The sequence below is a fragment of the Mustela erminea genome, chromosome 5 (assembly GCF_009829155.1).
Source record: "Mustela erminea isolate mMusErm1 chromosome 5, mMusErm1.Pri, whole genome shotgun sequence".
In the NCBI taxonomy this organism is placed as follows: domain Eukaryota; kingdom Metazoa; phylum Chordata; class Mammalia; order Carnivora; family Mustelidae; genus Mustela; species Mustela erminea.
Genome location: NC_045618.1, coordinates 32,424,504 through 32,440,756, shown reverse-complemented (window position 1 = coordinate 32,440,756; position 16,253 = coordinate 32,424,504). Strand labels below are relative to the sequence as shown.

Below are 16,253 nucleotides of genomic sequence, written 5' to 3'. Positions count from 1 at the left end.
GAGATAGGGGTGCCAAGTGGCTCAGTCGGTTCAGCATCTGACTTTGGATTTTGGCTCAGGTCACAATCTCAGAGATGTGAGATCCAGGCCCGCTTTGGGCTCTACACTTGGTATGGAACCTGCTTAAGACTCTCTTTCTCCCTCTCCCCTACCCCTCTCCACCCCAAGTTTGCATGCTCTTCCTCTCTCTCTCAGAAAAAATACGTGTTAGATATAATTCATTATAACATTTTGATTTGTATTTATGATTATTTATGCATGTTAAATATGAGCAGAGTAAATTGGACCAAATTAAATTCTGCTAATTTTGTTAGACTCTCTGGAGCCATGTAAATAATAATGCATTTTAAGTGTTTTCTCTGTTTTATGTGAAGAGTTTCCCAGTTATTGTTTTCCTAGTTCTGAAATGTGCCAATATTTTTTTATGCAGCTCTGAAAAACTGGTGCTGCTGGCAGGTGGTAGTCTGGAGATCAGTGATGTTACTGAGGATGATGCGGGGACTTATTTTTGTATCGCTGATAATGGAAATGAAACAATTGAAGCTCAAGCAGAGCTTACAGTACAAGGTATGTCATTATTTCCTGTATAAATAAATTCTGTGGGTTTGCTAATTGTTTAACATTAAAGTAGAAGAGACAATGCAGCGTAATAGTTAAAACCCTGAGCTTTACACCAGATTGCTTAGGTTCAATTCTTGGTCTTATATTTCCTAGCTATATAACTATAGGAAACTTACTTACTTAACCTCCCTGATGCTCATTTACATCATCTGTAAAATGGAGATAATAAGAGTACTTGCCTCATTGGGGTTAAGGATTAAAAGAGTTAATACTTGTAAATTCCTAGAATATGTCACTAGAATATGATAAGAGCCCAGTTAATTATTGCTATTATCTATAGTAGTAGTATGGCGAAGGCTGTGTTCTGGGGCATCTGGAAGGTTCAGTTCAGTTTTCTTAGTTCACTCAGAGAGACTTCTTACACTCTGACCTTGAACCGTTTATCTCCTAAGCATTGGTGTTCCTTCCTTTCAGGAGAATAGATCACCCAGGATGGAATGCACTATGTCTCTCAATGTAACATGGTCATCTCTTTGATGACTTGGTTAGGTTATCTCTTCCTGTTCAACTAATGTTGGTCCTCACAGCATCTTCCCTTATAGGTTCTCTGATTTAGAAGTCCGAGAAAATGAACATGGCATTATCTCTCCTTTATCTCTGTGTCCCTTATTCTTCCTCCATATTGAAATGTACCATGAGAGGACTATTTGCTACCTTGCCTATAATTTATCTACACCGTCATTTTATCTTTGTTTCAACTAAAAAATTTTAAGACCTTTCCTATTACTTTCAGGAAATCCAACTTTGCTTGGATATGTAGAAATGTATTTTGGCTCATAATATTCATTATTACCTTGTCTCAAATTGTATTATGTTTGATATAATACTTCCTAATCTGTGGTTTAGGGTTATTCCGTATTTTTATGAAAGTTTGTTTCTCTTGGCTCAGTGGTGGGTTTCAGAGTAGGAGGTGTGATAGCCACACTTATACTTCCAGTAGTCACCAGAGGACTCAAATTTGTTTTGTTTTATATATAACATATATATTTGTTTATTTTTGCTTATCTCTACACCCAGCATGCAGCTTAAACTCATGACCCCGAGATCAAGAATTGCATGCTCCACTGACTGAGCCAATTTGAAGGGTTCAAATTTGTTTCTGATAGGAATTGGGGAATAGACTGCTTGGGGTTCTCCTATGCTGGCAAAAGCACAGAATGTTTATGTTCTCTGTTGCTATTTGTGGATGGATTCATCATCTCTGAAAATCAAAAGAGCAAGCCTTAGACTGTAATTATTACAGTTAATTACATAACTTTTGCCTCACTTGAGCTCAACCATCATTCTTGGCTTGGTCGAAGGTTGGCTATGACCAATTGTAGAATGACCAATTTCTATTTCTATTTCTATTTTATTTATCTGTTTATCCATTTTATTTCTTTACCTCTGTGTGTGGGTGGGATCATACAAGTAAAATATTAGTGAACTCCATCCATCTTACTTGGTCCTGGTGCCTCCCTTACTAGATGTTTTCTCTTTTTGTTTTTACCATTAGTCAGATTCTTAGTCTAACACTCTCTTCTGTTTCTTACCTGTGCCTCAGTTTCCTCCACTGTAAAGTACCTTGTTACTAACCTCAGATGTGAGGCATAGTGTCTGCTGTATATGTTGGTTGCATTTGTCCATCTGGTGATTTTCTGCTTTTTAACTTTCATTTATTGTTTGGAATTGAATTAAGACTCTTTTAGTAACTTACTATTTTTTTTTTCGTTATAAGATAATGCATACATATTTACAGTTTTTACCTAGTTCCATCTTAATCTATGCCTCTAATTTTCGAGAAAGTACCCTTTAAATGAGTACATTCTAGAAAACTAAGGAAAGATTAAGAGTAAAGAAACCTACATATTAAAAATTACTACAACCTTCTCTAATTAAACAGCATGGTATTGGCCCAAGAGTAGGTGACCAAAAGGAATAAAATCCAGCTGTTATAAGTAATTCTAGAACTTAAAACTATTATCAAAGTAGCAGTTCAGTTCAGAGGGGAAAAAAACTTTTATTTACTAAAGGGTATTGGTAGAATAGATTTTCAAGCAGGAGAAAATAAAGTTGGTCAAAGTATGAAAAAATGAAGAACATGTTTTAATGTTTGTATTATCTGTGCTGGAAGAGACAGTCTGAGAACAGGAAAGAACATGTCAAGCAAAAACCAACAAATGTTGACAACATACAATTTTTTTTTTAAAGTTGCACAGAAGAGCCCCTGTAAATAAAGGCTAAATGCAAATGATAGACTAGGAATAGTTGTAACACATAACTGAGAAAGGGTGAGAATCATCAAAATAGAGTTTCTAGAAACTGATTATTAAAAAGAAATCTGAGGAAAATTTATAAAGAATATGAACAGGAAGTTCACAAATAAGGGTTTATTAATGTTTGCATTTCTTTATTGACAGTCAACCATACTACTAGTGAGAAAAATACAAATTTAAAAGGTGACATGCTTCTCAACCATTATATTGGCAAAAATTGAAAAGATTTTGACCTCCAGAGCATGTGGCGAGGTATTGAGAACTGAGAATTATTGTTGTTAACATATTACCAGTCGAAAACATTGCCTCGTTGGTACTAGATATTGTATTCCTCAGTGAAATTTAGTTTTTAGTTGAATTAGCTTTTTTGATATCCTCCTTATAGGGAACAACCAAATTCATTTCTTAACCAAGTCTGACCAGCTGTCCACTGATTCTCTTCCTCCCCAACCTCACTTGTTGGGTCCTTTCATTTCTTGCCTCCTGGTGAAAACACATCCTATCTGCTAACTTTTCTATTTCTGACATAGTTTCACATCGGCTTGAGGCTAATAGTTGTGCACGTGTGTTTGAGGGTGCCTGCCATGGTCTTTCATCTGCAGTAGAAGACTGGGGAGTTGTGGTGCTTGAAGATACTTAGAGGTCAAAAATGTTAAGCAGAAGAACTATAGAGGTGTTTTTTTTTTTTTAAATTTACTCAAAAGTTTACACAGTGCTTTATAAATCCATGGTTAATGAAAAGTAAATAAATAAATAAATGAAAAATAAATAAAACGTATGAAGGTAAGGGTTGTTAAGCGTGTCCATGAAAGAATTAAGAAGCACTTATCATTAACCAGATGTCCCAGGGTAAATTTTATGGTTATACAATATTGTACTAACAAATTTTAATTTTTCATTTGCATCACATTTTTTTAAAGATTTTATTTATTAATTTGAGAGAGAGAGGGAGAGCAAGCACAAGACAGGGGAGGGTCCTGTCTCAGGAGAGGGAGAAGCAGACTCCTTACTGAGCAGGGAGCCTGTTGCGGGACTCAATCCCGGACTCCAGGATCATGACCTGAGCTGAAGGCAGACACGCAACTCACTGAGCCACATTGGTGCTCCCTGCATCACATTTCTGAACTGGATTATGAGTGGTTGAAATTGAACAGAAGTTCTGCGCCACTGATAAAGAAAAGAGTTTCTAGGCCGGTTTGCATTTTCTATCAAACTAGTCCCAGCTCTTGACTCCTTCACCCAAGATCAGCTCTGAAGAAACTAGAGGAGTAAGAGGGAAGTGTGGGGAGACTAAGGCTCTCATTAATCTGTATGTGTCTCGGTGGAGTATGTGTGGGGGTGGTGGCTATAGCCTGGGACTAAGGACTGCATGAGGAAGCAGTGAGGAAATAGATTGGAGGGCTATTAAGTTCTATTGTTATTCCTCTCTGGTGTTGCCTGATACTGTCTTTCCCTGTTCTTTCCCCACAGAAGTGAGCAGCAGTGGCTCAGGCCTCCATGATTATTCAAAAGATCTGCTAGGGCTCTGATGGCATTAATATAAATGGGGATGGCCTGACTAATTGCCCACTAGGGATAACTACCTTTTTTCTCCCCTCCCAAACTCCCATTGGTGTGTTTCAGCCTAGCAAGACTCTGTGCCCAGTGTTGTTTCTCTGAGTTTAAATGAGAGGAAACATATGTGGAATGCCCAGCAAACTGGAGTAAACAGCAGTAATTCTAAGGTCCCTGGGGCTCTTTGCTCTGGGGATCATGCTCCTCTCTTGTTAATTTCACCAGGTTGGCTACAGTGAGGTCTGTAACCATATGTTACTAGACAGAATGACTGGTTCCTCAGGAAAACATTAGTTTATAACCAGACTAGTCACCTGGACACAGGTACAGTACAGTTACTCTCAAAGACAACTAAGTGAATAACATATACCATTGATGGAGAATTTTTGAAAAAGATTGATCAGGAATTAAAAATAAACTTAACAAATGTATTTCAGGAGATCAGCAGTACTATGCAAAACAAGAAAACATAACAATGTAGAACCAAGTAGAAATATTAATTATGAAAAATGTAAAAGTAAAGAATAGAGTAGACTGGATGGTGGTCGAAGGTGGACAGTTGATAAACTCATGAGTTGGAAGATGATGCTTTTGAAAAACTCTTGAGAAGACAGTATTAAACGACAAAGAGAAAGAGAACACATAGAATAAAAATCAAGAGGTAGATGTAGAAGAGTTTCTTTCCTGGTAAATAGGAATCCTAAAAGAGAGAACAGAAAGGGAGGAGAAAATATTTGAAGAAATGATTAAGATCAGTTTCTCAGAATTAAAGAATAATGGAAGGCCTTAGTCTAAAAGGGCTTAAAGACTTCTGTGTGTAAGTGGGAAGGAAACCCCAGCCTTGGATCCATATAGTTACAGATAATATCAATGACAAGGACAGAATTCTTAAAGATTCCAGTGATAAAGAGCAGATCACCCATAAAGGAACAAGAATGATATTGCACCTAATATTAGTTTTGAGAAATCTGATTTTAAGAGGAAAATGGAGTAATGTTTCTTAGAGTGTTAAAAGAACATTGATTCCACATGGAATTTATATCCATTCAAAATGTGAGTTATAATAAAAATCCTTATCACATAAGACCTCAGAGGGTTTGCTGTACAAAGATACACACTGAAAACACTTTTGGAATACATACTTAAATTAGAAGAGACACTTTCAGGAAATGCTACAGGAGATAGAGGAATTTTAAGATGTAGCCCTCAAATTCTTTGGCAGTCCTCCTATGAGTAGTGAGCTTTATATCCCTTGCCCTTGAATCTCAGTGGACTTGGAACTATTTACATAAAAAGAGTATGGCAGAAGTGGTGTCATATGACTTCTGAGGCTTATAAAAGGCCATGGAGATTCCTCCTGATTCTTTTGGAATTACCACTCACCAGTCACTTCTTGGGATCTACCTCTCAGAACCCAGCTGCCATGCTGTGCAAAGCCCAAGCCACAAAGAAAGACTGCATTGTAGGCGCTCTGGTAGACAGCTCCACTAAGTCCACCTTGCTGGTCATCTAATCAAGGGGCCAGATATGTGAATGAAGAAGTCTCCAGTTGATTTGAGTCCCCAGCTTTCTAAGTCAAACCTACACATTCAAGTTTTTATAGACATTGGGGAGCAGAGATAAGCCATTCCTGCTGGGCTGTCTTAATTCCTCATCCAAGGATCTATGAGCATAAGAAAATGGTGATGGTTTTATGCCACTAAGTTTTGAGCTGGTTTGCTGTGCAGCAGTAGTACTTTGGGAAAGTGCAAAAAGTTTTTTTAAAAGGCTAGAATCAAAGTAAAAATATATCAGTGATAACCCAGAACTAAAAACTTTGGCCATAACAAGTGTGGGGATAGAATAAAATACTCCATTTGATGGAGAATTAATCGAAAGAATAACCAAGAATTAAAAATAAGTGTGATAAATATATTTCAAGAGATTAGTAAGATATAAGCAATATAATTGATATTTATAGGATTACTGCACCAAACAAATGAATAAACTGTTTTTTTAAAAATAGGGCCTGTGAAACAGTTACTAAAATATGCCACATATACTGACCACAGAACAATTCTTAGCAGATTTTAGAGAATTGAAGTTCTACAGATTTGACTACTGTGAAATTAAGTTTGGAACTAATTATGAAAAAGTAACTTTAAAAATTGATCATTTGAAGATCTCCTGGTGTTTGGGCATTAAGTGAATCACTTTGAAATAATCCATGAATCAGAAAAGAACTAATGATGAAAGTTAGGAAATAGTTTGAACTAATAGAGATATGACCTATCAAATCTTATGGGATACTTAGAAAAAATTTATAACCTTAAGTACAGGTATTAGTAGAGAAGAAAGACTGAAAAAAATCAGTGACTTAAAGCATCTATCTCAAAAAGCTAAAAAAAAAAAAAAAATAGAGAGAGAGAGAGGGAAAAAAAAAAAAATAGTGAACGTACCCCGAAGGAAATAGAAGAAAGGAAGTAAAGACAAGAGCAAAATTAATAAAATAGGAAAAACCATTCAAAATACAGAGTTTCAGCAAAGCTAAGGGTTGGGTGTCCTTGTAAAGCACAACAGCATTGTTAAACACCTGACAAGACTTATATGTAAGTCTTGACGAAGGTCCTTATTTAGATAAAGGGTGTGCAAACTACAGCTCATAGACCAGATCTGTCTGACTGCTTGTATTTATATAGCCTGTGAGCTAAAAATAGCTTATACAGTTTTAAATGGTTGAAACAGGAGAATAATATTTAGTGATATATGAAAATTTAATGAAATTCAGTTTTATTGTCCATAAATGAAGTTTTATTGGCACACAGTCATATTCATTTATATATTGACTACTTCATTTATATATTGACTACTTCTGTGGAGTTGAGTAGTTGTGAGAGACCTCATGACCAACAAATTCTAAAATATTTACCCTTTCAGGGTACCTGGGTGGCTCAGATAAGGTTAAGCGTCTGTCTTCAGCTCAGGTCATAATCTCCAGGTCCTGGGATCAAGCCCCATGTTGGGCTCCCAGCTCAGTTGGGAGACTGCTTCTCCCTCTCCCACTGCCTCTGCCTCTCCCCCTGCTTGTGTTCTCTCTGTCTCTATCTTTCTCTTAAATGAATTAAAAAAAAAAAATCTTTAAAATACTTACTCTCTGGTCCTTTTCAGAAAAAGTTTCTACTCTTGATGTATACCCTGTAAAGACTCTTACAGACCAACAAGGTGAACAAAGGCAGATAAACCAGTAAAATATCATCAAAAGACTTGAGCTGCTACCTCACGGATATCCAGATAGCTATTGAATAAGTGGTTATCATCATTAGTTTTCTGAGATATGCAAATAAAAGCCACTCCACCAGAGTGGCTAAAATTAAAGAGGCTAATCACAGAAGTTGGTTAGGAACGCAGTGAAGTACTGCTGTTAGGACTATACATGGGCAGAACCTACTGAAACTACAAACAAGCATATTTTATGATATAATGGTTGAATTCGTAGGAGTATGTGTACCAGAAGTGTATAAATATATGCATCAAAAATTATACAGTAATGTTCTCACCAGCTTTATTCACAGTAAAACAAAACTGGAAACAGTTAAAATATCCATCAGCAGTAGAACTGATAAGTAGTGCTCTAATCCTACAGTGGCATATTATCAACAGTGAAAACTGACAGACCTTTGCTACATTCAACCACAGAGATCAAACAAACATCATTGAAGGAAGGAAGCCAGTTACAAAAGAATACATACTGTATGATTCCATTTTTATAAAGTTCAGAAATAGGCAAAATTAATCTATGGTTTGAGAAATCAGGATAGCGATTACTTTTGGACCAAGGCAGGGTAGTGACTGAATGTGGAACAACAGGACTTCTGGTGTATTCTGTTTCTTAATCTGGGTGGTAGCTAAAATAATTGAACCTGTACTGTTAATGTGTCACATGAGGTCTTTTCTTTTTTATTGTTTACAGATAAGAAGTTACTATGTACAATGAAAGTTGGAAAATTTTACTTTGAACTTTGTCCCATAACTGAAAGTATTTTCTTTTTAAAATGGGGAAAGCAATTTATGAGAAATAGTTGGAGATTATACACACACACACACACACACACACACACACACACAAAGTGTTTATATAGTTATTTCTGTATATGTGGTCATACCTATCTGACTTCTGTTATTTTTTTTAAGAAGTTAAAGCCACAGGAAATGCCATAGTGAGTGTTAATGCAGAAAAAGGTTATAAGTTCATTCTTCATCTGTTAAATATTTCAAATTTATTGTTTTATCATTAACTCCTGGGATTTCTACACATGCTGTGACGTGAATTAGCCCACCGTGTATTTCCTGTCATCTCAGATTGCCGATAACACCCACTGGTCATGAGTTTTTTTTTTTTTTAAGAGGAATTTTTCCTTTTCTCTTATAACATTCATAACAGTCTGTGAGACACATCTCCACTCCCTCCCCACACACAAAAAGGAAGAAAAATTTCCATTTGTATTCTTGTGGGATAAATTGGTAAATTTGAATTGGCCACCTCCTTGACTTTGTCAGTATTTGTAACTGATGTCAGATTTGTAACTGATTCTACAGTCTTCCTCTGAAGTCAGAGCCCAATGTCATTCCACATTAACCCTTCTACTCTGTCTGATCTCTACTTACATTAAGACATTGATCTCGCCTTTTCTGCCAGTCTTCTGCTTGATTTCACTTCCTTTTCATTCATGATGAATTACAATAGTCTTCTCTTATTTGTTAGAACTCTCAGTTCTCCATAGACATAGGAAGAGTTCTCTGTATGAGCTTCTGCAGGTCTCAAAGCATCTTGTCACAGGGGCATAGGGTCGCTGGCTGGTGGAAACAGGAAGAAACAAGGCCTCCATAGACACCGAATAGTTGCCCTTCCTACTAGGGAAGAACTATGCCCTTCACTGCGTGCTGGGAGATCTGCTGTAAACATCTGTAACACTGGGACTTTTACCACCAGTTATAAGGTCTTTGTAAGAAGTTAACTGGAAAAAGTAGCATTCAGTTAATAAAGTTCCTGGGACCATGTAATTCTGTTTAAGTTCTTATTATGGCTATTTGTGGGTGTGTGTGGGGTAAAATATACATAAGATTTACCATCTTAAATAAAAAGAACTCTCTGTTCTCTTGGCTTAGGATAAAAGAAACTCCTATGGCTTATGTATAAAACATAACCAGACCCTTCAGATAAAGGCAACTTTTTCATTGTTTTAAAGATTTTATTTATTTATTTGACAGACACAGCAAGAGAGGGAACACAAGCAGGGGGAGTGGGAGAGGGAGAAGCAGGCTTCCTGCTGAGCAGGGAGCCCAATGCTGGACTAGATCCCAGGGCCCCAGGATCCTGACCTGAGCCAAAGACAGACACTGAACAACTGAGCCACCCAGGCGCCCCACCTTCTTCATTGTTAACTGAGAACCAGAGCAGTCTTTGGACCCAGCATGCTTGGGTCTCTTTATATGAACATGAGCAAGTTATATAACTTACCTTTGTCTTGGTTTTTTTTTTTTTTTTTTTAAATGAGTTTAGTAAGTTGTTATAGGGATTAATAAAATAAACTGGCACTGTTCCACCTGAATCTGGGATAGAAATGAAAGGGATCTTTACCAAATCATATATACCTTTCTGAAGATACTGTGTTATTTGATGGCTCTGTTCCACTGATATCCTCACACCCTCAGTGAAAATTTTCTGATAGTCAAAGATTAGTTCTAATCTTAATCTTGCTATGAGGCTTTTTGTAACCATCCTCTCACTCTCAGATTATTATGATGTCTTTCAAAATAGGTCTTCTTTTTTTTACCAGTAGTGTTTCTCATTGATTTGTTTATATGTCTTTTCCCACTACTAAGGAACTGAGATTCTTACCAATAGGGACTGGTACCAGGGCACCTGCTTGGTTCAGTCAGTAGAACAGATAACTCTTGATCTCAGGGTCATGAGTTCAAGCCCCATGTTGGGTGTAGAGATTATTAAAAATAAATAAACTTAAACCAGGGACTGGTATTAACTATGATTTATCATAATAGATTATTAGTAAGTAGTTATTAAGTGAGTGAATGAAACTTTGTAGTGAAATTGTGAACTGTGACAATAGGAATGATTTAATGTTTATGATTACTTTATTACTCATGTTTTCCTTTGCACCTTGTTTTTCATAGATTTTTATGTAAAAGAAATTGGGATAAAAAAAATTTTCTAAAAAGTTATTTTGGAGGAAGATGAGTCATTACCCTAACATATAACTGAGGCCATAATTGCTACATTCATATATACGTATGTTTATATAAAGTGCTTTTTCATCTTCATTAATTGCCATTCTTGACCTTTTGATGCCTCCCATAACCAACATAAAGCTTTAACAAAAGTACCGAAACCATGAAAGATGAGCTTTCTTCCAAATGGCTGAAAACCCTTACGTTCCTTGTTTGCTATCGTAGTTCAAGACTTTGTGCATTGAATTCCTTCATCTTTACCTCCAACCCCACGAGATGCTCCCCTATTTTGTCTTGATGCTCCACTATATTTTCCTGTTTCTCCTTTTATTTCTGTCCATTCCTCTGCTTTTCTTTTATGAGGATCTTTTCTTCAACATGCTCATTAAAATATTCTGTCTTCAACTGAAAGCTCTTCGTGCTCAAGGTTTCTGGTATAACTTACACAGTGATAACTCCCAGATTCCTCAAGCAGACCCATTGCTGAGCATTAGGCATTTCCAGCTGGGTGTCCCATAGGTCCCTCAAATGTCACATGTCCAAAGTTGAACTTAACTTTCTTCCTTCAAAATCTTTTTCTGGTTTTCTGTATCTTAGTGGTGTTACTGTCTACTTCTTCCCTTGTGCTCGAAACACAGGAATCTTTTTTTATCATTTCAGTCTTTTTTAATTCTTCCCACTTCCAATTCAGGTTCTCTTTCTCCTTGTCTTTACTCCCCTGGTTCAACAGTTTAGTTAATCTCCTTCCTAGGCTACTTCATTAGTGTCCTAATTGGTGTTTCTTGTTCTAACCTGGTTTTTCTTCAAACCCATTCTTCAGAATGGCAGAAATGAACAAAATCCTTCTGTTAAAAAATTGAAAAAAAGGGGCACTTGGGTGGCTCAGTGGGTTGAGCCTCTGCCTTTGGCTCAGGTCATGATCATGGGGTCCTGGGATTGAGCCCCGCATCCTTCTCTCTGCTGAGTGGGGAGCCTGCTTCCTCCTCTCTCTCTGCCTGACTCTCTGCTGACTTGTGATCTCTGTCAAGTAAATAAATAAAATCTTTAAAAAAAAACTTGAAAAAATAATTGGCACAGATTAAAGTTGAGTTTATAAATTAAAAAGACCAAATGAGTGCCTAAGTTGAAAAAGGGGGAGAGAGAGAATAGACTGTTCACATAAACAAGGTAAAAATGGAAAATTGACCTGAAAAAGTTCAACTTCATGAATAGTAGAAGAAATGCAGATTAAAGTAGCCCTTTTTTTGGCTCATAGGTAGAGTTTTAAAATAATAAACTACTCTTGGCAAAATTACGGTAAAATGAGGATTATTACATCGTTTGCTGGTAGTACAAATTAACGTAACCTTTTTGTTAGGGCAGTTTGGTAACATAATCAGAAGTCTTAAAATTTGCACATCCTTTGGCCCACAATTATGCTTCTAGTAATTTCTTTTAATGAATTATCCAGAATATGTGCAAAGATTTATGCATAGAAATTGCAATGATACATATTTGTTGGAATGGTACATATTTTTAATGAGAAAAATTATGAACGATCTAAATGGCCAGCAATAGGTGATTGGTAAAAATAAATTCTGTCCTATCCATATATCAGAATACTATGCATCTAACAAAAGTCACATTTTAGAAGACTATTAAATAGCAAGATTAAGTGCTTTGAGTATATTAAATAACATTATTTGTGTCACAGAGTTATGGTACAAATTGGGCCATGTCCTTTGACTTTCTTTTACAAATTACCACAAACTAATTAGCAAGAAGCCTTCTATGTCTTCCTTTTGAAGTCTTATCTAAAATTCTCAGAATACTGGATGTTTACTTGTCTTGATGGGGTCATTTTTCTTCTAAATGTCAAGCAGAGAGAGAATTAGAGTCTGAGTCTGATCAGTCCAATATAGCCATGGCATCTTTTTTTAAAATACAAATTTATTTATGTATTAGAGAGAGAGGAAGAGAGAGCACGAGTGGGGGTAGAGGAAGAAGGAGAGAGAATCCCAAGTAGACTCCATGCAGAGCCTCATGTGGGGCTCGATCTCACAATCCTGAGCCGAAACCAAGAACTTAACCAACACGCCACCCAGGCGGCCCTTTCCATTGCTTCTTAAGGTATTTTAATTTAATTTCAGCTGGCTTCTTAGAAACCTATTTTAGTTCTTTTGTTTGTGCTGTCCCTTCTGCCTGGAGTCTCTTTTGACCTGCTTGTCTGGCTTTCCTGAGAAATCTCTGAAGCTCTTGCTCCCGTTTACTCCTGTTGCTTATACCAATCTTCTCCACACCTTCTTTGATTTTGCTGATACACTTCATATATCTTTCTTGCTTGACTTGTCATCCTTAAGGTGTTTTTGTTTTTGTTTTTTCAATTTGTTTATCTTTCCCTCCTACCAGACGGAGTTCCTTTAGGACAGGCCTGCATCATGTCAGCTTTTTGATCCATAGCACCTAATACAGGGCCTGACACTACATTTTTGACAACAAATGGATAAGATATTTGGACATTTTTATAGTTCACTGTCTATATCAGGGTATTTCGCAGTTTGACTTCATAGATGTTTCATTTTTTAAGCCATTGCTGTAAATTGTTTTACAGTTGTTTTATAATCCTGTATGGGGACCTGAATCATTTTAAATTGGCTTGCAGTTCTTCTTATATTTTTTATCACATCAGTGGTCATGTTAGCTTTCAGGTAAATCCCACATTTTATGAGCTTGAAATAATTTTCTAATAGTTATGTAAATTTATTCTGACATACAATAACCTCATTTCCATGGTAACTAGCCTCCTTCAGGAGATAACCTACAGGTATTCTAGAAAACATGAAGAGTATCCGCATGAAATAAAATGAAATATGATATAAGGTTAGAACCTAGATTTATGTGGACTACAGATACATAGTTTCTGACCATGAAAATGCTGCAAAATATAAGAGCCATTCATATGCCTGAAGATCCTGCCTGTTTGTTGTTTGTGCATTAGTCAAAGTAGAGCATGAGAAAAAGTCAGATGACCCTAATCAGGAGGAAGCTCTGTGGGACAAATAAGCAGGAATCATGGAGTAGAAAGGGATCCCTGGTTTCTCTAAGACCACTAAGAGATCAGCTTTGCACCTTGTAGGAATATGGTATGATGAAGAGAGCTCTGTTTTTGGAGGTGTGTCCCGGTTTCCTAGTCTCTGGCAAGTTAATCCATTTACTTGAGGTTCATTTTTCTTATTTCTAAAATGGAAATGAGAATGCCTTATTTGTGATGATGATACAAGATGCCTAACACAGTGCTTGTGCTCTGTGGGCATTTAGTAAATGTGCCTCAGCTTATGTCCCTGGGGTTCAAAGAATCTATTCTTTCTATTTAAACCCTCTTCACTTGATTCTTTCTTTGATTTCTTTTTTGCCTATTTAGCCCGATTCTGCTTCCTCCTTGGATCCTTCAAATGGACATCTCAGATGACATTCTGTTTTGGTTTTGTCGCATGCCATAACCAGCAAATATCCTTGGCTCCATGTTACGTTATCTGTGAGGCAGGCCAGCCGTAGTCTACTCTTATGCCCAATCCAGCTTCTTCGGCTCTCACCTAAATCCATGCATGCTGTGCTCCTGCTTGTCTGCTCTGGAGATTGGGCGAAATATTAGTAAACACTTCTCAGTATTTATTTGAGAAATAAGAGGATAGCAGTATGGGCAAAGTCATGCTTTTTCCAGCTCAGAAACCAGCAAGAAGGCTTGGAAGTCATCCTCGGCAGTAGTCTCCTTCCTAGTAAAGTTACCTGTCTTGACCTCAGAATATCAAGCTTTACTCGGTGTCTCTTATTCATTAGTTTTAGCTGTCTTTTTTTGACTCTATTATATATTCAGTCATCGAGGAAATGTAATATCCATATAATATTTACTGTTTTACTTCTACTAACTTTATTTCTTTTACCTCAAGGGATGTTATGGAATTTTCCAGATTCGGTAAAGAGATTCATGCCAAAAAGTATTTTAGTAATTTTAGTCATATTGGCTCTAAGTCTCATAATAAATATATTGAATCATTTAAACTTCCCATTCTCTTAATTTTAGTTATCTTCCTCTTTCTTCATTAAAGAGATGATAGCCAGAATTAGGAATGGCAGGAAAAGAGGAGCAATTTTGTGAATTAAAAAATGTCACCTTTTCACTAAAAATTGAACTCAGAAGCTCCAGAATGGTCAATGGAAAGATAATCTCCTAGTGGGAAGAAGATAAGTTTCTTCTTTAGTATAGATTTCTTCCCACTCCCACCCCTTCCCATGAAGTAGTTATTGATGTAACACTTTCAGGTAAACTCCGTATACACACAGGAATGGGATCTTGCCCCAACAAGACTATCTTGTCAATACAGCTGTTACCCTCAATGTAGATGAAAGCTAACTGCCCTGCATTGATCTAAAGTCTGAGCATCGCTGACAAAAAGCTAAATGAAACTAAATCTCTTCTGCTTTTTTCCAGTCCCCATTGTAATGATAATGAACAATTTATTGGTCTTTTTGTCCAGAGAAATTTCTAAAGGTGAGATCATGTCACCTTTAGACTTTTTTGTGTGTAGATGGTGGGGTAGGGGGAGGCAGGGAACTCAGGAGCTTACTTTGTAAGCAAGAAATGTAAAATAGATAAACGTGGAACTAGTCCGATGGAAGCTGAGTAGGATGGGACAGTCTCCATTCCCCTTCTTCTCCATTCCTTGGGTTAATATTTTTCTTACCTATGATTACAAATACAGCATTTCAATGGCTATCTTAAAAGTGATACCAGAGATAGTTTTCAGTAAATATTTATAAATATTATTCAGTACATAGTGCAAGTTAAGCAGAAGGCAGAATCTAGTATTGCTGGACACAGAATGGCAAATAGGGTGCAGTCTTCATCCCCAAGGGTACAGGAGGTGACACAGTGAAGTAATTAGGTATTTTTAGCCCAGGATGATAAAAGCTCCACTATTATGTGTCCACTTTGTCTCCAAGACTCATTCTTTTCTAGTTGATTTCAGTGATTCTTGGTCAGAAAGTAGAAGAAGAAAAATGATACTAGTAGTTTTTAACAGATAAATGTATACCTTGAATTCTTGACATCAGAAATAGATAATCAGCAGACTTTATTTAAACATTTTTTTTTTTTTGCCATTTTCAACATAGATGAACCCTGAGGGGATTTTGCTAAGTGAAATAAGTCAAAGAAAGACAAATACCATATGATCTTACTGATACATGGAATCTAAAGAAAAAACATCAAAAACAGAAAACCTGAATTCATAGATACAGAGAATAGATTGGTGGTTGTCAGAGGGGTTGTGTGTGTGAAATGGGTGGAGGTGGTGAAAAGTCACAAACTTCTAGTTATAAATAAACCCCTAGGGATATAATGGATGATAGCATGGTGACATAGTTAATAATGCTATATTATATATTTGAAAGTTCCTAAGAGCAGATCTTAAAAGTTGTCACCACAAGAAAAAGATTTGTAACTATATGTGGGGTTGGATGTTAACTAGAATTATTGTGGTGATCATTTCTCAATAATACATATATCAAATCACTACCTTGTATACCTGAAAATAATACAAGGTTATATGTCAGTTTTAC

The 16,253-nt window shown here is 36.5% G+C and overlaps 1 protein-coding gene across 8 annotated transcripts in view; it reads left to right on the top strand.

Annotated features, from left to right (window-relative positions):
- The window catches only part of NEO1 (neogenin 1), a 234,041-nt gene that overhangs the window by 92,080 nt on the left and 125,708 nt on the right, over positions 1-16,253 (top strand). For all 8 annotated transcript variants that reach the window (XM_032342518.1, XM_032342523.1, XM_032342525.1 and 5 more), the window contains one exon: positions 431-567. In XM_032342518.1, the coding sequence (XP_032198409.1) occupies positions 431-567 (137 nt within the window). The remainder of the gene's footprint in view (positions 1-430; positions 568-16,253) is intronic.